The sequence below is a fragment of the Tiliqua scincoides genome, chromosome 1 (assembly GCF_035046505.1).
Source record: "Tiliqua scincoides isolate rTilSci1 chromosome 1, rTilSci1.hap2, whole genome shotgun sequence".
NCBI lineage: Eukaryota > Metazoa > Chordata > Lepidosauria > Squamata > Scincidae > Tiliqua > Tiliqua scincoides.
Window position 1 is genome coordinate 249,531,490 of NC_089821.1, and position 27,444 is coordinate 249,558,933.

At 43.4% G+C, this 27,444-nt stretch overlaps 1 protein-coding gene across 2 annotated transcripts in view; it reads left to right on the forward strand.

Moving 5' to 3' along the window:
• Positions 1-27,444, forward strand: part of NVL (nuclear VCP like) — a 65,815-nt gene that overhangs the window by 22,603 nt on the left and 15,768 nt on the right. For both annotated transcript variants that reach the window (XM_066618706.1, XM_066618707.1), the window contains exons 11-20: positions 2,100-2,217; positions 3,909-4,053; positions 5,098-5,368; positions 6,777-6,995; positions 12,918-13,022; positions 16,173-16,235; positions 20,940-21,059; positions 22,573-22,672; positions 25,117-25,223; positions 27,142-27,218. In XM_066618706.1, coding sequence (XP_066474803.1) covers positions 2,100-2,217; positions 3,909-4,053; positions 5,098-5,368; positions 6,777-6,995; positions 12,918-13,022; positions 16,173-16,235; positions 20,940-21,059; positions 22,573-22,672; positions 25,117-25,223; positions 27,142-27,218 — 1,325 coding nt within the window. The remainder of the gene's footprint in view (positions 1-2,099; positions 2,218-3,908; positions 4,054-5,097; positions 5,369-6,776; positions 6,996-12,917; positions 13,023-16,172; positions 16,236-20,939; positions 21,060-22,572; positions 22,673-25,116; positions 25,224-27,141; positions 27,219-27,444) is intronic.

Consider the following 27,444-nt stretch of genomic DNA (forward strand, 5'->3'; position numbering starts at 1 on the left):
GACTGTTGGCCAAGTGTCTCTTCAAACTGGGAAAGGCCATGTTGCACAGCCTGCCTCCAAGCGGGCCGCTCAGAGGCCAGGGTTTCCCACCTGTTGAGGTCCACTCCTAAGGCCTTCAGATCCCTCTTGCAGTTGTCCTTGTATCGCAGCTGTGGTGTACCTGTAGGGCGCTTTCCTTGCACAAGTTCTCCATAGAGGAGATCCTTTGGGATCTGGCCATCATCCATTCTCACGACATGACCGAGCCAACGCAGGCGTCTCTGTTTCAGCAGTGCATACATGCTAAGGATCCCCTGGAGGCTGGGGATAAGAATAGGCCCCTAGTTTGGCTGTACTTGTTGTAAGAGGCAACTAAACAGCCACCGGGTAGATGGGACTCGTCAGCCTGGGAAGGCAGCTCATCTGAGAGAAGGACAACTCTGATCCCAAACCTCCACTGCCTTGTGGCTACATCCAGTTATGGAAAAGGCTTCAGGAGTCAACCTTGAGGCAAAATCCGGAGCCGGAGTCCCTGAGGCAGTTCATGGCTGAACACAGTCATGTTCTGGCAACTCCTGCGACACCGCTGGAACCAACCGTATTGACCTCTGCCTTTCCATTGGACCATTTCAGCGACGTGGAGGGGGGGATTTGCTGCATGGGTAACAGCCTATCCTCCATACCTACTTTACCCAGGCTTCACACACTGGAGAGGACACTGTTCCAGAATCACCATTCAGAGCGTGACACCATAGTCTTCCGAGACTGAGGGATGCCAACAAAATACATGCTAAGGATTCCAACACGTTCCAGGACTGTGTTGTTTGGAACTTTGTCCTGCCAGGTGATGCCAAGAATGCGTCGGAGGCAGCGCATGTGGAAAGCGTTCAATCTGCCTCTTTCAGTGCTGCCATTTAATGCATTGTTTTCATTGAGCTATCCACTTTGATCCAAGAATCTGTTACATTGTTTGTAATCAATCACTCCAGTCTTGTCGGTATAATTACAAAATTGGGAAATGTTATGTCCTAACGTTCATCTCTTTATACTTAGTGACGCTGAAGCATATTTCCCATTTGGTTCCCTATTCACCCAGTTTGGTTCTTTTGGACTTTTCACTGTCTACTCTCATTTTAATCATTCTGAATACTTTGGTGCCATCTGCAGACTTTACCTCTCTACCATTCACCCCTAACTCCAGGCCATTTATGAACACACTGACAGCACTGGTTCCAAGACAGATCCCTGGGGGACCCCATTTCTTCTCTTTACTGTAAAAATTGCCCATTTATTCCTACTTTCATTGTTCTTTAACAAGGACCTGTTCTTTAACCAGGAGTCCATAAAAGAACCTGTCGTCTTATTTAATGACTATTTAGTTTACTCAGGAGCCTTTGGTGAGGGATTTTGTCAAACATTTTTTGCAAATCCAAGTATACCATGTCAACTTGATTTCACATGGCTATAGATGTACTCAAAGAACTCTAAAGTTAGTGAGAGAGAAAGTACCTTTGCAGAAACAATGCTGCCTCTCCTTCAGCAAGGCTTCTAAGAGAAGCTCAACAATTTTAAGTATTCTTTCCACCAGTTTATCTGGAACAGATGCTGAGCTCACCAGCCTGTAATGTCCTGGCTACTCCCTGGGTTCCTTTTAAAATATATGTTACTCTAGCTGTCTCTGGGGCAGAAGCTGATTTATAGGGCAGTTACATATTTTTGTTAGAAGACCAGCAATTTTACATTTGAGTTCTTTAAAACTCTTGGATGGATACTATCTGGACCTAGTGATTTGTAAATTTTTAATCTGCTCTAAAACCTGACACACATCCCATCTCTCTCTCTCTCTCTCTCTCTCTCATGTGTAGGTATTCTGTGCTTTTTCTCCTTTGGGTATGTATTCTCCCAGTGGCCCTATCTTAGTAGAGGCTCTGTGGAAAACCACTCTCCAGTGTAGACAGTCCTTGGGGGCTGTGCTTGTTAAATGATTACAAAGTGTTATTTCAAGTTCTAATGATTGGTGTTCATGGTACGTTCTACATGCATTTGTCTGAAATTGTAAAATGCAAAATCCACAATGTAGTTTTGTATTCATACAGGTTTTTTTCCATTTTAATTTCTAGGCCAATGCTCCATGTATTCTCTTTATAGATGAAATTGATGCTATCACGCCCAAGAGAGAAGTTGCCTCAAAAGACATGGAGCGAAGAATTGTAGCTCAACTTCTGACCTGCATGGATGGTTGGTTGTAAGAAATTAAGAATAGATTTGAGAATGTAATTGGAGATTAGTTGATTTACTTCTTCATGAAACTTCAGTTGGATAGCTTGCTAGTGCACTAACAACTTATTTCCAAGTAGGAAATCTCACGGGGGTGGTGCCTGTTGTGGCAACAGACACATAGAGTCTTGTGACACCTTAAAGATCAACATGTTTACTATGCTATGTGCTTAATCAGATTGCAGAGAATTATCTATACCCAGGTAGAGAGATAGGGAAGAACGTGTTCACAAAATGGTCAAGTGATGCAAGATGAAACAGTGGGTATACTGTAGTATTAAGCAAGCACAAAGATTTCTGAGAACCACAGAAAGTGGGTTAGCTGATTGACACCCACATTTAGGAAATGCCTTCTCCATTATGCATAAATTGTGTCCCAGGTATCTTTTTCTTCGTATATCTGAGTATAAATGGATGATTCACTATGGCAAAACTTCATGGGCAGCAAAATGGCAGATGCGCTTCAATGTCAGTAAGTGTAAAGTCATGCACATTGGGGCAAAAACTCAATGGGCAGCAAAATGGCAGATGCGCTTCAATGTCAGCAAGTGTAAAGTCATGCACATTGAGGCAAAAAAATCAAAACTTTAGATATAGGCTGATGGGTTCTGAGCTGTCTGTGGCAGATCAGGAGAGAGATCTTGGGGTGGTGGTGGACAGGTCGATGAAAGTGTCGACCCAATGTGCGGCGTCAGTGAAGAAGGCCAATTCTATGCTTGGGATCATTAGGAAGGGTATTGAGAACAAAACGGCTAGTATTATAATGCCGTTGTACAAATCGATGCTAAGGCCACACCTGGAGTATTGTGTCCAGTTCTGGTCGCCGCATCTCAAAAAAGACATAGTGGAAATGGAAAAGGTGCAAAAGAGAGCGACTAAGATGATTACGGGGCTGGGGCACCTTCCTTATGAGGAAAGGCTACGGCGTTTGGGCCTCTTCAGCCTAGAAAAGAGACGCTTGAGGGGGGACATGATTGAGACATACAAAATTATGCAGGGGATGGACAGAGTGGATAGGGAGATGCTCTTTACACTCTCACATAATACCAGAACCAGGGGACATCCACTAAAATTGAGTGTTGGGCGGGTTAGGACAGACAAAAGAAAATATTTCTTTACTCAGCGTGTGGTCGGTCTGTGGAACTCCTTGCCACAGGATGTGGTGCTGGCGTCTACCCTAGACACCTTTAAAAGGGGATTGGACAAGTTTCTGGAGGAAAAATCCATTACGGGGTACAAGCCATGATGTGTATGCGCAACCTCCTGATTTTAGAAATGGGTTATGTCAGAATGCCAGATGCAAGGGAGGGCACCAGGATGAGGTCTCTTGTTATCTGGTGTGCTCCCTGGGGCATTTGGTGGGCCGCTGTGAGATACAGGAAGCTGGACTCGATGGGCCTATGGCCTGATCCAGTGGGGCTGTTCTTATGTTCTTATGTTCATGCAAGCTTCTGATCTTGATCAGTAGTATCCATGTTGTTAGTTGTGTGACTGAAAGAGAGCAATAGCATTTGCATTGTTAAGCATTATAAGTAAATGCTGTTCAACCCTGAGCACAGCGGGTATGTTTTTAGGTTTTGCAAAAGTACCAGAAGTAGTGTTGTTGTCCTCCTTCATCCATTGTTTTGTTGTGTCTTTCCTTCATCTCTCAGACTTGAATAATTTGGCCACTGGTGCTCAAGTCCTTGTAATTGGAGCAACCAACAGACCAGACTCCCTGGACCCAGCCCTGAGACGTGCAGGAAGATTTGACCGAGAAATTTGTTTGGGGATTCCAGATGAAGCAGCCAGAGAGAAGTATGTTGCCTTTGTCTAAGGCTTTTGCTAAAGTGCTCAAATGTTTGCTTACCGACTGTTGAACCAAAATACTTCTCTTTCAGTAGTTGAAATAGGTGCATTAAACCAACCCAATCCTAACATGGCTACCCATGCTGTGATACAGTGGCACTGAAATAGCTGCCACTGCATCTCACTTGGGCAGGGAGGCAGCTGGAGTTCTCCTCGAAGTAAAGGAACATTTGTTTCCTTATCTTCTATCAAGCCCCAGTCTGCCCAATGGGGCTCCTCAGATCTGGACAGCTCAATCATTGGCGCAGAACCAGGTAACCCCAGGTAAGGCCTTCAGACCCGGAGACTGCAGTATACCCACTGTTTCATCTTGCTTAACCTTCCCACACCCCTCCCAGTCCAGAACCTCCCCCACCTAGCTTCACGTGCTCACAGTTGCACAGCACTCGCAAACAGAGAAGGAGAACAGCAAACACTAAGCATACAGTTAGTGTGACTTCACCTGAGACAAAGATAAGGAGAATTAGTGGGGAGTTGGTGGGTCTTTCGCAACTTTGGACCACAGACCAATGTAACTTTAAGACTGACTGGCCCTGCTGTTGGTAGTGAGAGGGGCATTCCCCAAAGGTTTCCTCTCCTCAGAACAGGAATGTCATGATGATCACATGATCTTTGCAATGATTTAACACAAAGGGATTTACTGATTTAACCCGCTGCATTCTTTATCACTTCTTGTCACCAGCTATCTAATAATGACTACCGTCAGTCTAATAACAAATGAACCTTCTGTGTGTTGGCTGTTAGTATTGGCACTGGACTCTATCACGCTGATGATTGCAAATGTTAATTATTTGGCAAAGTTGCTTCAGCTTAACATTCTCTTGGTTGTCACTGTCTGTCTTTGGAGCCTTGTTTATTCAGTGAACTGAATTTAACCAGCTACTGGTTCAACTTTTTTTTCCCCAAAAGTATTGAGAAGATGGGTTTGGTGGGTTGTTTTATTAAAGGAGACTAAAACTGTAACATTTTTCCTTCCTCCCCCCCCCCCCCCAGAATTCTGAAGACACTGTGTCGAAAACTTAGACTTGCAGAATCTTTTGACTTTGCTGACTTGGCTCATATGACCCCAGGCTACGTTGGTGCTGATCTGCTGGCGCTTTGCCGTGAGGCAGCAATGTGCACAGTCAACAGTGTCCTTGTTAAACGGGAAGAGGAGAAGCGTGAAACCCTAAGAGATGGAGAAGTAACATCTAGAGAAAACACAGAGAAGAATACAGAAGAGCTGCTCAAAAAAGATAATGCAGAGCCAGAGCTTCCCACCAAAGTATACAAGTCTATGGTTATAGTCTACTGAAACATTAAATATTACCCAGCATAAGAGAGTTTCCTTTCATAGGGCAAAAGCTGCAGGTAGCCTTGTCAGTTCATTAAAACCAATTCAAAAGCAGCGATAGCACAATACGGTTTAAAAAGTTGGGACCAACTAAACAGCAAGCAAGATTTTGAGTGTTTTTGTAGTTGGTTTGTTAACTGTATCCATTTTAGCCAAAAAATAACAGAATTCCCTGCATAGCTATGTTAGATTCTCAGGGAATGGGACTTCCTGAGAACCTACACGGGAATTTCAGTGCCACACTTCTGTCCCTGCTCCTGACCATACCCCTGATGGTGTGTTTTTTTCTTTGTTAATGAAAAGCAACTTTGGAGCGTATAATCTGAAGAGAGGCAGTGTGAGGGGATACTTACTGATTTCCCTTCTTTCCATTTGTCTGTTTTAACACCCTCTCCCAACACCCCTCCCACCCATGTAGTAGTACAACATATGGGATACCAATGGTTTTTCCCCTGAAAGGAAACAAGTGCTAGGAGGGCAATTTTAAGTAGGAAGGGAAAAGTGTTAATTTCCCTCTTCTGTCCATCACTCTTCCTGCTTTTGATCACAGCCTCTGAGGCTGCTTTTTCATTTTTGAAACTGTCAGGGGAAAGGATCATGCGGCTGAGTGCCCATGTACTTTGAGCCTCAGTCATTTGATTGGCTTGTCTGAGCTGATGAAGTGCTTAAGCTCAAGGTCCTCTCTCCCATTCTCTTCTGCTGCTTTATTTTTTTCCTTGAGGGTCCTTATACAGACAGAACTCAACGGGTATTTATACAATCACATGTTGTCCACTCAAATATGGGTGCTCAGTGTGACTTACAGGAAATACATAAAACAAAATATACAGCAATGATGTAAAACCAACATAGTAGTTCAAAAAGAAAATTTATGAATTAGCAGTGCAATGTGTGTTTAAATAATTTTTATATTGGTTCTTGATGCATGTTAGCATTGGGATGGCAAGAACTAGTGGAGCCACAGAACAAACAATGATGCAGACAAAAGACCGCTTCTAGAAGAGAACATGAGATGTTATGGGCATTGAAGAAGCATAGAAGCAATGACTGCCTATAATTCCTTTGCTATACACAGACTTGGGAAACTCAGGGACAGAATGTAAGGGAACGAATAGTCTCTATTAAAATGGGACCGTTCCTATCTTTGTGTAAGCTCCTGCAACTAGACAATCTGATATGAAAAATTAGGGGGAGTTTGAAAGTCGTGCAGTGGTGTATTGTAGCTAGTTCGAAGTTTCTGTAGCATATTTTCTCATTCCATATATAAACCTTAGAGCTTGTTCCCCTACCACCACCAATCTGACCTTTTTTCTTCCCATCCTGGGTTTTCCTCCTTTAGGATGAATTACAGAGTCTGCTTGAGTTGCTAAAAGAACCGGAACCCATAGGGGAGGATCGGTTGCAAAAACTGTGCATTGAAATGAATGACTTCATTGTTGCACTCTCTTCAGTGCAACCCTCTGCCAAGAGAGAAGGATTTGTCACGGTCCCCGATGTTACATGGGCAGATATTGGAGCCCTGGAAGACATTCGGGAGGAACTCACCATGGCAATTCTGGTAGGTGTAGACTTTTGTACAGAATCTTGTTTCATGCATGCAAGGCTGAACTACCTTGCAGATCTGTGGAATGATGGGCATTTTGTGCAGGGCATTTTATGCCCATTGAAAAGAAGAGAGCTGTATTCCTTGGTTTGGTCTTTGCAGTTCACAGCAAACTAGATCATTTGTAATAGTTTTATTTGAAATGGAGACTTACCAATTGAATGACATTCAGTTGTCATTCTCATTTGGGTAATGAATTGCCCAAACACCTTTCTTTTGGTGAAGTCTGCATGTAACTTGAGAATATTAGTGCAGGTGGAGGAAGCAGTATTAAGAGGAGACTACAGAGGACTCTAAGGAACTGTTTTTGTCCAAGTATTTCTCCATATTGTAAACAGCAAGAAATGATAAATCCAACATGCACAGAAGAAGTTCAAATAAAAATCAAGAATTAACATAGCAAAACTTAAACAAAAATGAATAGTAGAACAGTTACAGCAAAAGGTAGAGACAGCATTTATTTATCTGCCACCAGAGATGGAGAGTGTGGAGCAGGAATGGAAGGAATAAAGAAGTGCCTTGCTTATGTTGCAGGAGAACTATACTGAAAAAAGGAAAAATGGAAAAAGAAGGAAAAGGATTAGGCACACTGCATGGTGGTGTGAAGAGGTTAAAGAAGTAGTTATATGCTTCTTTTAAATATATAAATGTTGGATAAAATCAGGGAAAGAAGATAACATAACCTGCTGATTAAAATGAAGAGATACTAACAGGATAATTAAGAAAGCAAGGAGCACTTTGGAAAAGTATTGGTAAACAATGAAAGAGCAGCTTGCAGAATATTTTTTTTAAAGTATTCAAAAGTATACAGAAAAGAGAGGAGAGTAATAATCCCATTGAAATAATTAACAATAAGAACAGAAGACCATTAATAGAACCATCAGAAGTTATATAAAGATGGAGAGAATACTTTAAAGAACTCCTCAACCCTAGGAGAACATCGCAAAGCAGAACCAAAAACAAAACTAGTGCTAGAACCAGGAATATTGATCGAAGAAGTAGTAAGAGTTGTTAAACAGTCACCTAAACACAAAGCATGGATTACCAACGGAAATAATACAAGCAGCAGGAGAAAGTAGTATTAGATGGTTGCATAGGATATTTAATGCAGCTTGGATACAATTAACTGCACCGATGGATTGGCAACAAGCAATAATAATACCATTGTGGAAAAATAAAAGGAGCAAGTGAGAATGCACATAATACCAAGGCATCTCACTGTTGAGCCATTCAGGGAAAATGTATGCTAAGATAATAAAAGCAAGGATGAGGCCAGTTACAGAATTACAACTAGCAGAAGAACAGATGGGTTTTAGAAAAAACAGAAGTTGTCCAGATGCAATTTTTACACTTAAGCATCTAATAGAAAAAAAATAGAAGATAGCAAGAACCTTTTTATTGCATTTGTAGACCAAGAGAAAGCATTTGATAGAGTTGACAGGAAAGTGTTATGGCAAATATTGACCAAATATGGAATAAGTGATCACCTTATCACAGGGGTCTCCAAACGTTTTGGCCAGTGGGCCGCATCAAACATCTGGCTTGGTGTTGAGGGCTGGAAAAAAACTTTTAAATATAAAATTTAAATAAATACATTAGGGATGGAGCTTAGATGAATGAATGGGCTCAAATTCCCAGGATTTCTACACGCACCACTATAGAAATAAAACACACACTCAAATGGAGCCCCATTCCCCCCTCTCTAGCAGCTTATGAAAATAAACAGGAGTAAATACCTCAGAACCAGCACATAACAGGAAATCCCCAGAGTGTGATCTGAGGGCCAGGGAGGCCTCCCTGACTATCAGAAAGTCTTCTAAGGCATTCAGAGGGCACAAAAAGTTATTTCTGGTTTTTTGTGAAAACCAAGAAGTGATGTTTTTAGGCCTTTAGAAGGCATTCTGAGTGCTGGGAAGGCTGCTCTGGTTGTGTTTGGTCAAGTGGGCCAGAGGCTCTTAGGGGACCAGACGCTGACCGCAGGCTGGGTAGAGCCTAGCTGCGGGTTGCGTCTGGCCCCAGGTTGGGGTTTGGGGACCCCTGCCTTATCAGTTTATGCAAAGCTTATACAGCGACTGTAGAAGTGTCATTAGAACAAACTTGGGAACATCAGAACCTTTCACAGTAACATCTGGATTAAGGCTGGGATGTGTGCTATCACCATTGTTATTTATTACCTATTTAGACAGTATAAGCAAAAAAGCCAAGCCCAAGAATAGAAACAACATTAACAAATTGCTCTTTGCAGGTGATCAAGTATTGATAGTAGGTACAGCTAAGGAACTACCGCAACATCTTTGCGCTATGAGTCAAGAATGTAAGATAAATAATAGAAGAATTAGTAAAGAAAGTACCAAAATAATGGCATTTGGAAGAGAAAAGCACACTCTAAATATTGCAATAGAGAAAACAAGTATGAAACAAGTTTCAGAGTTTAAATATCTAGGAACAACATTTGCTGAAGAAGGTAAAATGGATGAAGAGATCAATATACGATATAGTAAGACAAACCAAGTATTGGGATAGTTAGCCGATTAGTACCAAGAAGCACCTCATCCAAAGTATATTCGTCCCCATTTTGTTACCATTGTCAAACATGGACACTTAAAATAAAACATAAGAGAAAGTTACAGCACAATCCTGTCTTGCGCTGGAACAAGCGCATCCAGCACAAGATAGGGCTCCAAAGCGGCTCAGCTGGAGGCAAGGGGAAACTCTTCCCCTTACGCCCAGGTAACCCACTGCAGCCCCAATGGGTCTCCTTGGACTTGCGCCACCTCCAGAGGTGGCATAAGTCTGAAGAGAATGAAGCGACTTAAAGCCACTCCGTGTTGCTCAGGTATGGGTTGGGATCCAGCATAACTGCCAGGTCCCAGCCCTGCCTCCCGTCCCCCAACTGCCCACTCCTGGGACCGCCCTCTGCCCACCCTGGAATGCCTCCCTCCTGCCTCCTCCCCGCCCACTCCAGAGCCTTGTGTCGGCCAAGCTCAGCTGACGCAAGGCTCCACCCCCAAGTTGGCACAGAGGCTGGATTCAGCCTCCGCAGGCCAGCACACGTCCCTGCTCCAGCCCAGCCGACTCTCGAGGAGGCACAAACATGCTTTATGGCACATCTCTGACCCTCCTGGGCCAGCATAAGGGATTTGCACCAGCCAAAGGGCAACTCTGGATTGCACCCTTAGTTACTACAGAAATGAGATGTTTGAGGAAAGCTGTTAGAGTAACCAGAAGGGATAAAATTAGGAAAGAGATAATAAGGAAAAGAATTGGAATAGAACCAATTATATACTATATACTAAGACAGAAGATAAAGTGGTTTGCTCACCTCGAGAGAATGTCATGGGATTCTATACTGTATAAGGCATATATTAATAGAGAAGAAGGGCAAAGAGCATGAGGCAGACCCAGAGGACAGTGGAGGGACATCAAAGATATATTGCAACAGCATCAAATAACATTGGAAGAGGCTGCTATAAGTGCAAGAACCAGAACTTTATATCTCCTTCGGCACCTGAAGTGGTAAAAGAGGAAATGAAGATTTCCCCATATACATCACCTGTACCACCTCTTTGTTTCCAGGTGCGCTCTACTATGTGTTGGGAAGGGGAATCAAAAAGATAATGGCCCAAAAAGAAGAAAAGAAGCTGAGTAGGATGAAAGGAAATTGAGAAGATTACCTACGGGGGGGGGAACGGGACATGGGCTAGAGAGAACTGGGGGTTATGTGGTAGTGGGAGCAGGAAAAAACAAGGAATAAGAACTGGAAAAGCGCCAAGATTCCTGGTACCCACCACCCTCCCAAACTTTTTGTCATATGCAGATTTGTCCCATAGAACTTCAGACCTCTCCCCATCTTAGCTGTGATGTCTTAGCTCCTTCAGCCATTTCTCGTAGGACTTGGTTGTTCGACCCGTCACTATATTAGTTGCTATCCTCTGAAAGTCCCAGCATATCGATATCCTTCTTAAGGTGTGATGCCCAAAACTGGACACAGTATTGCAAATGAGAACTGACTAGTGCAGTATAGAGTAGAACTATTTCTTCTTGTGACCTGGACTCTATGGCTTATTTTGGTTTGTTTTCAGCTTGTGGTCCATCAACCCAGGTGTACCCCAACCTGTTGTTATGCATCTGTGTTTTGTTCCTGTGAGCATGACTTTACTTTTGTCTCCACTGAACTTCATCTTGTAGGTGTGGGCCCAATTATTGAACCTATTGAGACCATTTTAGATCCTGATCTCAGGATGGTAACTATTTCATCTCCCCTCTCCCCAGCTTTGTCTCATCTGCACATTTGATCAGTATTCCCTCTATCCCTTCATCCAAGCCATTTTTTAAAATGTTGAACAGCACAGGGCCCAAAAATGGAGCTCAGTAGCATCTCCTTCCAGGTTAACTTGGAGCCATTTATTAGCACTTGTTGAGAATGGTTGTTGAATCAACCTTGAACCCATCTAACAATAATAGCATCTAGCCCACTTGTCGCCATTTTATCAACAAGAATATCATGGGAGGCTTTGTCAAATACATTGTTGAACTATAGGTAAACTAGATCCATGGCATTCCCACAGTGTAGACCAGAGGTGCTCTCCTGCCAAAAAGTTTGGACTCCCCTGGTGTAGACTAATCACAAGAGGTGGAAGAAAACTAATAACAGAAACACTGCTTTCTGCACATCTCATTTTTGTAGAGAAAAACAAAATCTGTGGAGAAACAGTTTTATTTGGTTTTTATTAATTATTTAATGGGAGTTGCCTGGGTAATGACTGTGGCCCTCAAGGACTTCCAATCTGGCCCACTGGGTAATGGGGACTCCCAGTGGGCCAGATTGGATGTCCTTGAGGGCCGCAATGATACTATACCATTTACCTAGTACACTTTTAAAGCTATTTATAATTTTAATGTAAATCTTGAATAAAGACACATTACACAAGTTTTTGTACTTCTAACTTTGGAAACCACTGAAATCCATGAAAAAGTAAAACAGTTTTCTCCCACCTCTACTAATCACTCTATCAGGGACAAAAAGAGATTAGACTGGAATGGGTTGTTCTTGACAGTCGGAAATTGCTGGCTATGTGACGATATCCCAACTCTGGCAGCCCAGGCAGTGTGTGGCAGGGAGTTGCATGCCAAGGGAAAGTCAAAGGGAGCTGATTGCCCATAACATTTGTCCTGCATTAAGCGAGATTCCTCCCAGACACGGGTCTGTATTCAGGATGAACCTCAGGGTACCCACGAAACGTGAGAGAGTCATAAGGGCTTGCACAGCCTCTGTTGCTGATAAAGAGCGGAGTGGATGCACGCACAGCTGAGAGTCCCACTGTTCAGCAGATTGTCTCAAACCCAGGGGAGCTGTGAGGAGGAGGATACAAGTGCAGATTCCAACTCCCTCTGCTCCTTTCAATGTGTCTGAGGTGCTAAGGGAAGTTGAAAGGCAATGGACATGAGGAGAGACTCGCACAAACTCAAGCCTGTAGCTCATAATTCTTCAGGAAATCCTCATCACTGACTGCGTTCTGTATGCCCTTCTCATTTTGATTGAGTGTGTTGAGGTATGCTGGGAGATTGATTTTTTGAGTGTTTTGCATCCTTGTTTTCTGTTGACTATCTTGAAACATGCAGTGACCTCATTTCTAGGCCATGATCATTCCAGTGCCTTTTATTGTTAGTTACTGTACATGAGAATAGTGAGTTCTACCTACCAAATCTTGTTTGAGTTCCAACATTATACAGGCCATTTTTTAAAAAAAGTTCTTAACATTACAAGTGCTACAGATCTTCATCTTTGTGTTTGTTTTAAAGTTTAGCTGACAGAGGCAGGCAAAATCAATTTGATTGTCTAGTTTTAACCTCTCTCCGGCAACTCTTCTGTTACAGGCACCTGTGCGGAATCCTGAGCAATTCAGGGCACTTGGACTCACAGCTCCATCTGGCATACTGCTTGCTGGCCCTCCTGGTTGTGGCAAAACATTACTTGCTAAAGTAAGTAAGTGAATAACCACAGTAACAATAACCAAGTGGCATGAAAATGAGTATTGGACATACTGTGAATATTCATTCTCTTCCATGGATGGAGGTTAGAGCCATAAGTAGGATTGTTTGTTTCAGAAGCAGAGCTATGCAAATAACTTTCTTTGATGTCCTTCAGTGGGAGAAACCTCTTCCAGTATTGAGATATAAAATCGCTCTTTAAATCTTGGAATCCAAAACACCATTAATTTTGAGAACAGTAAACTATAAACATAGTTATAAAGTTTTGCCTTCCCCCACTGCCCCACCCCCCAAAAAGAAACACATACAGGGAAGATAAGGCAGGAGGTCCACCCCAGGACACAAACTGTTTTGAATCTTTGACTCTTGGAGTCAGACATCTCCCAATCTGTAGATACAATCATTGGGTCAGTCTGGATAATCGTCATCCGCTAAGAAAGTTGCATTCACAATAAGTCCAATATTTCTTTTTCCTTCACTAGTGGAGGTTATCCAGGAGTGGGATGTAAAACAGCAGTGTGACCATCCCAGCTGGGTGTATCTCCTTGCAAAAAATTCTATGGAGGACTAGTTGTGGGAAGACCTGTCTAGTGACAGCAGCATCAGCAGAGTGAAGCCATCCAGTCTGTAATGCTGAACAAAAGGCAGATGCCCAAGTAGCTGCCCTCCATGTATCTAAAAGAGTTGTATTAATTTTGAAAATAGCAGAGGCCATGTTAGATAGGCAGTGAGGCCAGATGGGATCCAACAAGACTGCACCTCATACCAAGGAAGTGCAACTTTTATTTACCTAGCCAAAGTGTCCTTGAAATGTTTTCCCATAGTGGAAGGAGACAACCTTCTCCTTGGCTTAATGAAGTTCCTAAGTCCAGTTAGCATGTGTCTTCAAGGCTTTGCCTGCATTGAGAATGTATCATACCTATTCCTTAAGGCAGTGGTTCTCACACATTTAGCTCTGGGACCCACCAGGACAGAATGAGAATCTATCAGGACCCACCGGAAGTGATGTCATGACCGGAAGTGACATCGTCAAGTAGGAAAATTTTTAACTGTCCTAGGCTACAATCCTACCCACACTTACCCAGGAGTAAGTTTACTATCATTGTTAAAAGAATATACATAGTAGTTTGTTTAAAGTACAGGTCTATAACATTTCCCCAGATGCAGTCACATATCATGGTAGCATCAAGTCTAATATATTAAAAATAAAATATTGAAAAGAATGGGGACCCACCTGAAATGGTCTCGTGACCCACAGTTTGAGAAACACTGCCTTAAAGTGTTTAGTCAAGAAGGTAAATTTCTTTGTGGAATAACGCAATGCAGGTCTCAGCCCAACTTAAGTGAGATAAATAGTTTATTGTTCCTTCCTCACGGATTAGGAAGAGAAGTCTGAACTTGTTGCTGCTCAGAACAAACCCTTCAAACCAGGAAGCTTAAGGGATTATAACTCAATGGGTCTCTTAGTAACCCTGGACAGATCCCATGAAGAGTATTTGTGAACAGTTGGATGATTCAGCCAAGAAGCTCCTTTTCAGTGTGGTTGACTATGAATTGTTCTCGAGTAGACACTTCATTAGGTAACACAGTAGCCAGAGCTACTGCTTTGCATTTGAGAGGATTTGGACAAAGGGCTCGTGCCAGATCTCTGTGAAGAAATGGCCATGATTTCTGATTTTGGCCAAGGAAGGAATATGCTTTTCTTTCATCTGTACTATCTTTGGGATGCTTTCCAAAAAGATTCATATATACAGTTGTTGATTCCCTTCTAGTTTCTTGAAGACTCTACTTTTCCTTTTATTAGAGACAATATATTATAGACTCTGGGCTGTATTTTTCAGCCTCTGAGGGCCAAACTACATCTGTTAAATTCATCACTGCATATTTAGGGACTTATTTAAAAGTAAGAGTTGCACAGGGCTGCAGTTCAAATTAGGACCATAGCGCGGAGGTAGAGTTTATTCCTTTTGCACTTCTCCTGCTGAAGAGCTCCCCTCTTCCCCAAAGTGCCATTATAGCCTGTACATCTCTGGGAGGCTTATAATCTCCTTAAACTTGTGAACAACTGGTGCCTGGTGGAAAGGCTTGTCAGTGCTTGCTACTGATTTGGGTTTAACTGTATTTCAAGTGCCTAGACCTTTATATTCTTCAAGCATAGTATTTCCAAATTGGAAAGGATAAAAGATACATTTTTCTAAGTAAGATTATGACACAAACAAGGAAAATATATTTCACGCACTCATAAATCAGAGAAGGAATCAAACTGGATTAATTGTCTGTTTGTACATCACCCTGCGTTCCTTGGAGGAAGGGCAGAATAAAAATGTGAAAAATACATTTTCCTTTGTTAGGGAAGAATTTCTTAAGTCAAGATTTGAGACTTGGCTATCCTGAGGAGTATCTGACCGGGGCCTTTTATCCTAAAGAGTGTTTCCATTAGAGTCTGATTGAGGAAACAAGAAGGAAACCTAGATTTCATGTCTGAACTCCATCCACCCTCGTTCTCGGTATATTTCCAGAATAGATTCATCATTGCCTATGCATCCTCAGTCAGGGTATCTTTAAAATCACAATAGCTAGTGCAACTCAAGAGGTTTTCATGTCTGCTCCCTACAGAGAGAAGGTAAATAAATCTAATTCTGATAGATCTCATTATAATTAGCATTGGAGAAAAAAAGTTCCAGAGCATACACTGAATATAAACCAGAAAGTTGCAGGTAACACAAAATGTTCCCTTGTTTCATGTGGGCTGCTGACATATATTGAGTCTCAGAGGCCTAATTCTGTACCTCACCACAGGCTGAAGCACAGCAGTAGCACCTTCTTGGTGGTGAGTCCTGCTACTTGGAATTTTTTGCCCTGACTGTTTGGCTTCCTTCCTCCTTTCCATCAAATGCTAGCTGAAGATGCTGTTATGTTGCCATGGTTTTGGCCTTGATCATCATTCTGAGTTTGGTCCTCTTATGGGAACTTGTTTCAGGTTTTTCTGTTCATTTTTGGATCTTGTAGATTGGTGTGTTTTCTGTAGTGATTGTGTATTTTTAGGTCTGTATTTTTAACAATTAATTATTGGCCACCTTGAGTGGGAAGGCAGAGCAAAATTATTTTCATTCATTGGGTATGTCTTTCCCTTTTTCATAGGCAGTGGCAAATGAATCGGGGCTGAATTTCATTTCTGTAAAAGGCCCTGAACTATTGAATATGGTGAGTTCTGTCTGTAGTGGCTCTTTGCTATTGATTGAATTTTGGAAGAAATGAACAGATTCTGTCTGGAGTGGATAATCTAGACAACAATGTCTAATTAAAAACATGCATTTTAAAATAATACTTCTCATTGCTTGCTTGTCTGGAAAGGAAATGTCAGGTTAGAATTTGATAATTAAATTGTAACCCAATTCCATTGACCTCTATTAGTATGTTCATAAAACCAACAACAACAACTTCGCCATACGGCGTTGGCACAACACAGGAAGCAGCAGTTATAAGTCCTTGCTCGATTGGCGTAGAGCGTGACGCCAGGGGCTGCTTCCGATGGTGGGAGAGATCATTGCATCTCATTGGGCAGCTACCACTCACCTTAAGCTGGGCAGCTCCTAGCCAGTAAGGTGCTGCCTTGCCACAGTCCGTTAACCTCACAGGGCGCGTAGGGTTTAGGGTGAAAACCGACAAGCGGATCAACAACTCTGCACCAGGCAACAGAAAACAGAAAACTCCTGCCCTAAAGCTGGGCACCTGGAAAGTTAGGACAATGACACCTGGCTTCTCTGATGACCTGCAAAAAATAGACGACGCCAGCAAAACAGGTGTCATCGACATGGAGCTGAGCAGACTGCAGATGGATATCGTCGCCCTTCAAGAGATGAGGTTGCCAGATTCAGGATCTGTCAAGGAGAGAAATTTCTCATTTTTCTGGCAGGGAAAACCAAACGAAACCAGGGAACATGGCGTTGGCTTTGTGGTCAGAAATACCCTGCTGAAATCCATCATCCCACCTTCTGCAGGTAGTGAAAGAATTTTGTCCCTACAGCTCCACTCATCAGCAGGACTTGTCACTCTCATCAGTGCTTATGCACCAACTCTGTCATCTTCAGCAGAAGCTAAAGACAAATTCTATGATGACCTGGCCCATCAAGAAAACCCCCGAAAAAGAGCCATTGTTCATTTCAATGCTAGAGTTGGTACTGCTAGAGTTGGTACTGATCACAGTTCGTGGCCCACTTGCTCGTGGCCCACTTACTTAGGCCAGTTCAGCACTGGGAGGATGAACAAAAATGGCCAACGCCTGCTAAGCTTTGCTGTCATCACAGTCTCTGCGTCAGCAACACATTCTTCAACACAAAACCCCAACATAGAGTCTCTTGGAGACACCCAAGATTAAAGCACTGGCACCAGCTCGACTTGATTCTCACCAGACACTCCAGCCTTCCCAGCATCAAGATCACATGCAGTTATCAGGGTGCTGCCTGCGACACTGACCACTCCCTGGTGTGCAACAGAGTGAAACTGCAAACTAAGCAACTGTATCACACGAAAAAGGAAGACCTCACATTGACACCAGCAAGACCCGGGACCAGGAGAAAGTGGAGGAATTTGCATGAGTGCTTGAGGAATCTCTTCCAGGCCCGGCCGACGCAGATGCATCCAACAGATGGGAACATTTCAAGAATGCAATTTACAACACTGCCTTGTCCATATTCGGCAAGAAGACGAACAAGACAGCAGACTGATTTGAAGCCCACTCTGAGGAGTTGACACCAGTCATTGAGGAAAAGAGGAGAGCTCTAGCAGCATACAAGGCCTGTCCCAGTGAGCACAACCTGCAGGTCCTCCGAGCAGCAAAGTCCAGCAGACTGTCAGGAGATGTGCTAACGACTACTGGCTCCAACTCTGTTCCCAGATACAGATAGCAGCTGACACGGGCAACATCAAGTGGATGTATGACGGTATCAAGCAGGCCCTAGGTCCAACACAGAAGAAAATTGCCCCTCTGAAGTCTGCCACAGGTGAGATCACCCAGTACTGGGCGCAGCAGATAGAACGCTGGGTGCAGCACTACTCTGAGCTGTATTCCCGAGAAAATGCAGTAACTGAGGAAGCACTGAACAACATTGAGTGCCTGCCTGTGTTGGAGGAGCTTTACAGTGAACCAACCCTAGCAGAACTTCACATGGCCCTGGACTCCCTTGCCTTTGACAAGGCACCTGGAAAAGACAGCATCCCTGATGAAGTTCTAAAGTGCTGCAAAGAGATCATTGTCACTGAGCTGCATGAAATTCTCTGTCCCTGCTGGAGAGAAGGTGGAGTACCTCAAGACATGAGGGATGCAAACATCATCACACTGTACAAGAACAAAGGCGCGACAGGGGTGACTGCAATAAGTACCGCGGCATCTCTCTCCTTAGCGTTGTATGAAAGCTGTTTGCCCGAGTTGCACTGAAGAGGCTCCAGGTACTTGCAGAGAGTCTCTATCCAGAATCGCAGTGTGGCTTCCGAGCCAACAGGTCCACCACTGATATGGTATTCTCCCTTAGACAACTGCAGGAGAAATGCAGGGAACAATGACAGCCATTCTTTATAGCCTTCATAAATCTCACGAAGGCTTTCGACCTGGTCAGCAGAGATGGCCTCTTCAGGATTCTCCCCAAGATCGGATGTCCACCCAGACTCCTTAGCATCATCAGGTCTTTCCACGAGGACATGAAGGGCACTGTTGTCTTTGATGGCTCAACATCAGACCCCTTTGACATCCGAACCAGCGTAAAGCAGGGCTGTGTTCTCACACCGACCTTGTTTGGGATTTTCTTCGCTGTCCTGCTGAAGCAGGCCTTTGGAACTGCAACACAAGGCATCTATCTCTGGACCAGATCAGACGGAAAGCTCTTCAACCTCTGCAGACTGAGAGCAAAGTCCAGCTGAAATGTCTGCATGACTTCCTCTTTGCCAACGATGCAGCTGTCACTGCCCACTCTGCCAAAGATCTCCAGCAGCTCATGAACTGTTTCAGCAAGGCCTGCCAAGACTTTGGACTGACAATAAACCTGAAGAAAACACAGGTCATGGTTCAGGATGTGGACTCATCTCCCTGCATTACAATTTCTGCGCATGAACTGGAGGTTGTCCATGACTTTGTGTACCTTGGCTCAACGATCTCCGACACTCTTTCTCTCAATACTGAGCTAAACAGACACATCGGCAAAGCAGCTACCACGTTTTCCAGGCTTGCAAAGAGAGTCTGTTCCAACAAGAAGCTGATGGAACATACCAAGATCCAGGTCTATAGAGCTTGCGTCTTGAGTACACATCTGTACTGCAGCGAGTCATGGACTCTTCGCTCACAACAGGAGAGGAAACTGAACGCTTTCCACATGCGCTGCCTCCGACACATCCTCGTTATCACCTGGCAGGACAAAGTTCCAAACAACACAGTCCTGGAACAAGCTGGAATCCCCAGCGTGTATACACTGCTGAAACAGAGACGCTTGCGTTGGCTTGGTCATGTCGTGAGAATGGGCGATGGTTGGATCTCAAAGGATCTCCTCTATGGAGAACTCATGCAGGGAAAGCGCCCTACAGGTAGACCACAGCTGCGCTACAAGGATATCTGCAAGAGGGATCTGAAAGCCTTAGGAATGAACCTCAACAGATGGGAAACCTTGGCCTCTGAGCGTTCTGCTTGGACGCTTTATATGGATGCTTGGATGCTTTATATGTCTCAGTCATGTCTCCCCTCAGGTTTCTCTTTTCTAGGCCAACAGACTGAGGCAAAGAGGCATAGAAGGAAGGCCCTTAGCCAGGGAGACAGACCAGGGACAGACTGCACCTGCTCCCAGCATGGAAGGGATTGTCACTCTCAAATCGGCCTTTTCAGCCGCACTAAACACTGTGCCAGAACCACCATTCAGAGCGCAATACCGTAGTCTTTTGAGACTGAAGGTTGCCAACATATTAGTATATGGCATATTAGTATGTTGGCAACCATCATTGCCACCAGAAAATAAAAACAATGTGCATGTTTTAGTATGTAAATTATAGTTGTATGTTTTAATAACACAGTGTGTTTAATTTAAATTACAGGTGAAACCTGTTTATACCCTGGACCCACACTGAGCCAGACTTGGCTCAACCTGAACCCTTCAAAGGCAACCAGAGATGTGCTCCTGTCACCTCTGGAGGGCTTTCAAAAGCCTACAGAGGCTGTACACACCTGTTCGCAGCCTCTGGGGCCTTCAGAATGGCCCTTACAGGCAAAAAAAAACTACTTCCAGTTTCCCTCAGGAAACCAGAAGTGATCATTTTTATGCTTTTTAAGGCATTCTGAGGCCTGGGGAAACCTTCTGGGACTTTTTTTGCCCATAAGGGCCATTCTGAAGCCCATGGAGGCCATGGGTGGACGCACATGGCCTCTGCCAGCTTCAGAAAGCCCTCCAAAGGTGACTGGAGCGCAGCTCCAGCTCCAGTCACCTTCGGAGGGTTTAAGGGGTCAAAATCATGGATTTCATTATCTGTGGCTTTTCGTATCCATGGTGGGGAGGTCTGAGAACAATCAGATACCAAGGCCCCACCTGTACAGTAAATGAATTTAAAGAAAAGAGAGATTACTTTGATTAAATATTGCAAGAACATCGGAAGACTATCTGAAGAGTTGCAATTCCACATGCATATTGCTTTTGGTCTGTTTCGATGCAACTTCTCTATGGGGCTAGATTTATTCTACCTGATATGAGATTAGAAGAAAAGAGTACATCCAAGATGCACAATTTCATACTAGGTAGTTTCTTGAGGGCAAAGTAATCTCCAGTCTGGTCCCTTGGCATGCATCAGGCAATCAGGTGAATTTATCTGGGTAAGCAGAAAGATTCTACAGTAAATTTTCCTCTTCCCCTTCCCCTTCCCTGCTTCCTATTTCAGTATGTGGGGGAAAGTGAGCGTGCTGTACGCCAGGTTTTCCAGCGTGCAAGGAATTCTGCACCGTGTGTCATATTCTTTGATGAAGTTGATGCTTTGTGTCCTCGGAGATCAGATCGTGAGGTGAGCCTAAAAGTATTTCCACAAGTAAATTTACTCAGATGTAGTTGTAAATTGATTGATCCTAAATGAGCTTCTCTGCCTGCTCACTTCTTCTGCAGCTTTGCCAATCCCCTTTTAAAGGCATCCAGGCCAGATGCTGCCTCAGAGGCTTGCTCACTCCTCCATTGAACAAGGGTGGAGAAGCAGCAACAGGTGCAATAGACCTGCAAGGCAGACCTGGCTGCAGACTGGCACAGTTGAGGCCATAGGCTACAATATTGTTTTCTTAAGATTTTGTGATAGGATACCTTAGGCTACATCCTAAACATTTTTATCTGGAAGTACAGTGTATTGACTACAATGGAACTTACTTCTAAGTAAGTGCTTAGCACACTTAGGGCCCAATCCTAGAAGGTACTTGGGCTGGCGCAAGTCCCTTGCACTGGCCTGGGAGTGTTGCAAAAGTGCCGTAAAGCACTTTTGTGCCACTCTTTGGGGAGATAGGCTGGCGCACATACATGTGCCAACCTCCCTGAACCACCACGGGCCCCGGGGAGAAGGTTAGTTATGTCGGCCGGGCTTGGCCAACATGGGTCTAGGGGAGGCATGGGAAGGGCAGAGAGGAGGTGGGGGGAGGCAAGCAGGGGGCGCTCCAGGGGGAGGGGGACCAGGATCCAGCAGATATGCCGGATCCTGACCTTGTTCCTGGGCAGCATGGCACAGCTCCAGGCTGCTCGAATCTGTGCCACCTCATCAGGTGGCACAGAGCCAAGTAGACCTATTGGTGCTGCTGCAGCACAGCAAGGGATAGGGGGAAACTTTTCCCGTTGCCTCGGGCTGCGCTGCTTTTGGGTCCAAATTTGTGCTGGATGCAGTGCAGGTCTACCGACCTGCCTGCTTCCCATGCAAATTCAGATTGTGCCCTTAAGGTCTTAGAAACTTTTGTGTACCAGAACCTTTTTATCAGTTACATGAAGTCATAATCATTCATCCGTGACATGAGCAGGTAGCAATTGGGGGAGTGGCAAACAGGCACCCGCCACCTTCCTCCAGTTCACCACCAACAGAACCAGCTCCCTCACCTCACTCCTTCCTCTGCACAGGAAAAAAGCAGGAAATGCAAACTGTGACTTGCAGACCCCCAGCATGTTCCACACTTCCTGCTTTGTTTAAAGCACCCATGCAGAGGAAAGAGCAAGGTGAGAGGACATTGGGTTAAATTGCCACACCAAGGATTGGAACACATTGGTTCTGTCCTACTACCTCGCACCTTTCTCCATGTGGATTCTTGAAACAAAGCAAGAAATGCAGGGCGCTCCCAGCATGCTCCCCATTTCCTGCTTTATTTAAAGAGCCTGTGCAGAGGGAGGAGTGAGATGGGGGAATGCAAGACTGTTGTACTATCTCAGACAGCCCAACAGCTTTAGCCAGCCCTTCATGAAATTATCCTTGGTTGACACACGGGTATTTGTGTCTTAACACGAGGTGACGTTCTCTTTTTTGTTTCATCGAATGAATGTTTTTCCTCCCACAGTCAGGTGCTAGTGTTCGTGTAGTGAACCAGTTGCTAACAGAGATGGATGGCCTGGAATCTCGTTGTCAGGTTTTCATTATGGCAGCCACTAACAGACCAGGTAAGAACAATTGGAGCTCCTTGTGCAGGCTCATTGGGTGAGTCTTGATTTGTGGCAAATGCATATGTTTAGAAGCAGCAGCCTACACATGATGGTCTACAAGAGAGTGTGTTTTTTTCCTTACACCTGTCTTGAAAAATGTTTTGTGGGAAGCAACTCCTATTCCAAATGATTCAGGTGTTCTAAGCAACACCAACCAGTAGTCCTGTTTAGCAATACATTTAAACTTAACTAAAGGAGATTAAATATTTATTCCCTGTAGGAAGACAGGCAAAAGGATACTTTTAGTAGCAGAGAATGACCATTCATCTGCTGCACTGCAGAGGGTGCTTTACTCCAAAAACAGAATTTCTTCAAGTATCTTTTTTATAATAGGTTGTAACAAATAATACCTGGTGATTTCCAGTTATGTGCTCTCAACACTCCCCTTTGTGGATAATGCTCAGGCTACTTGCAACTTTGTAAAGTTGTCAGGTGGAGTGAATCGTATAATAAACACTTCCAAGCAAGCAATTTACTATATAAATCCATATCAAGGAATTTCACGTTCTGAATGTTTAGCAAGCATATTTGTCAAAAGGCTCTTCTCAGTGGAGAAAGGCATAAGAACAGCCCTGCTGGATCAGCCCAGATGTCACAGTTGCCCATGAAATGCCTCAGGCAGCACACAAAACAAGAGACCTGCATCCCGCATTCTGAGGTAACCCACTTCTAAAAGCAGGAGGTTGCACATACACATCACAGTTTGTAACCCGTGACGGACTTTTCATCCAGATATTTGTCCAGTCCCCTTTTAAAGGCATCTAGAACAGATGCCGTCACCACATCCTGTGGCAAGGAGTTCCACAGACTAATTACACACTGGGTAAAGAAATATTTTCTTTTTTCTGTCCCAACATTCTATTTTAGCAGATGCCTTCTTGCTGATGGTGCTGGATTTGCCATGTTTGCTCCAAGGCCTTAACTGTCCTTGAGTTTTTGTAATGTTATGTTTTTATTGCTGCTGTGTTACATTTTTATCTTTTTGGTTCTCTGCTTCAGCTTTTACATTCTAGAAGATCTTTTGTGGCTTGATATTGATTTGCTAGTCCTGTGCACAGCCATAAATATTTCTTATGAAAAAACGTATTTATAAATATTTTAAATATAAAATAAATAAAGCAAGCTGGGAGGCCAGAAGTGTCCATATAGGCCAGAACTCCTTGTAACCTGGCTTCCTTTGTCATGGCCTTCCTGAGGATTCTTAAAACAATCCCCTGGGCTGTCTCTGGGTCTGTCTCATGTTGTAATGAGTTTGAAAGGGTTTTCAGCACCCTGCCTTTGCAGTAAAAAACCAACTTAATTCATTTGTTTATATAGTTTATAGCTTAGTTTTCTAATGTTTGTTTTGTTGTTAACTGCCCTGAGTGCCTCTGCAGGTAAAAGCACAATAAGAATCTCTTAACAATATGTTCAAGCCCCTTTTGCCCTATCCCTTCTTTTGTTTGCCTTCTTTATCAAAGAGATAAAATAGCAGTGGTAAAGCCTTGGTGGACCTGATGTGCCTTCAGACTATCGCTTGAGCCTAACTCTTGTTCTTTGTTCCCGGTCCAATTGAACCTACAGGGTTCCCCACTGTTCATTTTGTCCACCTTTGGACCAACCTGTACAATGTTGAAAAAGAATGTTGCAGAAGTATTATGCTTCATGTGTTGGTTATCCTGCTTTGCTTGTCTTGTAACTGTAGGCATCACTCTGTACTGACCATATGTCAGATGATTAGAGTTTTTAACAAGAAAAACGTTATCATGGCCTCCAGGGCTTCCCCAGGCCTCCCAATGCCTTATAAGGCATTAATAAGGTCACTTCTGGTTTCTCTGTGGAGGTCATGTTTTTTCTCCTCCTGACCTCAGTAGGAGCTTGGCAGAGGCCGAGGACAGACATCCTCTGCTGAGTAAAGAAACCGGAACATAACCCCTACAGGTAAGGTGGCACCCCAGTACCTGCTGGAAAATTGCCTTGCCCCATTGCATTTGCTACCTGTAGCCAACTCATTGTCTGCAGAAGCACTGCCTATTTTGGGAAAGGAACAGAGACTGTAGCGCAGCCAATGCGACTGACAGATTCTTCCTTGTGCTGAGCCTAAGAAATGTTTTTTAACATCTAGAAAGGCACAAGTGAAAGTTGTGAAAGAAAGTTTTTTATTATAAGTGAAGAGTGAGTCAACAGCACACGTCACTTGTGTGCTAGATAAGAGTCACCAGGTGCCTATCAGTGATATAACTACTCTTTAGAGGTAACCTTGCAACTACCTAGAATAAACACAAGTATTAAGCACTTTAGTTTCCTCTTAGTAATAATAAATGAAGTTTCTGATAATATCACTATTTGCATTTTCCTTCATGTGCTTCCACTTTTGTATGCAGTATCTGAATAGATCTTTTGCCTAATCATTTTTCCATCAGATATTATAGATCCAGCTATCTTGCGCCCAGGAAGACTGGATAAAACACTCTATGTAGGTTTGCCACCACCTTTGGATCGCCTTGCCATTTTGAAGACTATTACTAAAGTAAGTGCTTTGAAATAGACTCTAAAATGCTCCATTTAACTTTTTGTAGTGGAAGACTTTGCCAAGCCAATTTAGTACCTTTCAGCCAGCCATGCTGGCTCTGAGATGTTTAAGCCATTTCTGTCCAGTGTTGCGTATACATAACAGGGAGCAAATGTGTACACCTGTGGGCTGGGCAGAAATGGGTTAACCCAAGAAACTTGGGTTGCTTGTTAGCTAAAAACTTGTTCCTTGTTAAGTTTTGCTCTAATAACTGATTTAATATTCCAAGTCTGATAGAGCGAAATTCAAAAGCTTTTGCTTGAGAATATGTAACTGTATATCCAGCTGACCATTAGGTAATAGTTGTGGTTCTATTTCTTCACTTCTTGCCTGTAATTATGTTTCCACTTTGTAATACAGCTGCTAAACATTTTTTAAATAGAAAAACTTGTTTGCCTGCTTTCTGGGAGAAGTCAGGATTTATTCATTTTAGAACTTAGAAACTGAAGGGGATTTACCTTGTCACTCTTAAATATCATGGAATATGATTTGAATTTATTGACCATGGGAAGATTGAGAGTGTAGGACCTACATGATGTTGAATAATTATGATAAGTGAATTTCAGAATAATTAGACAGAAAGTGATGGTTAGTGGCAGATAACAATATTGGAATGAGAAGAGTATCCTGGGTGCACCACTTTGTAGCACTGGCTTAGAATGTTGTGGTCTTTGATGGAATTTACTTGTTCTGTAACAACTAGTTATTTAAAAAAATTATATCCATTTCAGGTTTAAAAACCTCCCAAGTCATACAATAGTAAAACCAAGGCAAGTGAAACAGCAGAGTAGCAGTAGTTAAAATCAGAGAGAGAATTTTACAAAAGATGGGTGGAATAAAAAAATTGTGTGTTGGCCATTTAAAAGGGGCTGATGAGGTTGCACTAAATCTTTCCTGCAATAATCATTTGGTGCACATTCATCCATAGCTGCTGCTCCTCCTTGCCTGTGGCTGAATAACACTGCACAGTTTTCTTCTCTCAAGTGAGGTTGTAGAGTATTGTAGACCTTTGCCACTAGGAGAGGAGCCTGCAATGCATAAGATCAGAAAGAAAGAAATTCAGGTTCTGCCACAACATTTTTAATCATAAAGAAAGATTAATAGCAAACTATAGAATACACTCTGCAAAGTCCTTGCCATTTGTTTTAAAACAATTGAGGTGGCAATCCTGTGCACACTTACCTGGGTATAAACCCCACTGAGCAGAAGGGGACTTATTTCTGAGTAAACACCCATAGGATTGCACTGTTAGTGCACCTAGAAAAAGTGTTGGCACAATCCTATCCATTGCTTGTGCTATTGGAGCTCTCTCAGCTGGCACAAGTTGCTCCAAATGTGTTGTAAAAGTACATTGAGACAGCACACCTTTCAGCGACACCGGTGGGAAGGCTTGCACCATTCCGCTGGTGCCAGAGCGTGAAGTGGCATGGGCTGGAGCAGGTAGGCCAGTGTGGGAAGTGGGGCAGGGGCAGGGTGTTAAAGGGGCAGGGAAGGGCGGTGACAGGTTAGAAGAAGGTGGATTGGGTATGAATTCAAAACTGACCAAAAACGTTTCTTATTCAAATTAAGTTTCTAGTGCCTCCACATTTATTGTGGTCTGATTTTCTACTCTGAAAACACTGGTTACAGAAAAGGTTACAGAATGTTCTTTCCTGTTAATTTTATTTTGTAAACCCCTGGGTTCCTGCAGCACTGTTGCTGCAACACTGTTGAGACATTCTCCCTGCCCCAGTCCCTGCCCAGCCAGACTCAGCATGTTCCCAACATCCGAGTAGGACTGTGGCAACTGCTACTATAGGTTGAAAGCTATTCTTCAATCCTAGCTCAATGTATTGTGTTTGGTCCTCGTTTCTAAACAACTTCTCAATTTCTGTAGGGTGGAACCAGACCCCCACTGGATGTCGATGTGAATCTTGAAGAAATTGCTCATGATCCCCGTTGTAATTGTTATACGTGAGTTGCTTCCTCCTTGCTCTCTCCTTGTTGCTTCCTCTCATGAAGGAGTTGTCTGTTCTTATTTGCTTCTTTAAGATTTGACATTTTCACTATCACCCAAATGCACTTCATTTCACCATCAATAGGTGTTTGTGGAATTTTTATTTTATTTTTTCCCTTTAATAGTGAATAAAGTGATGCAAGAGATACAATCTTAATACATAATATTATCTATAAAGAAAAA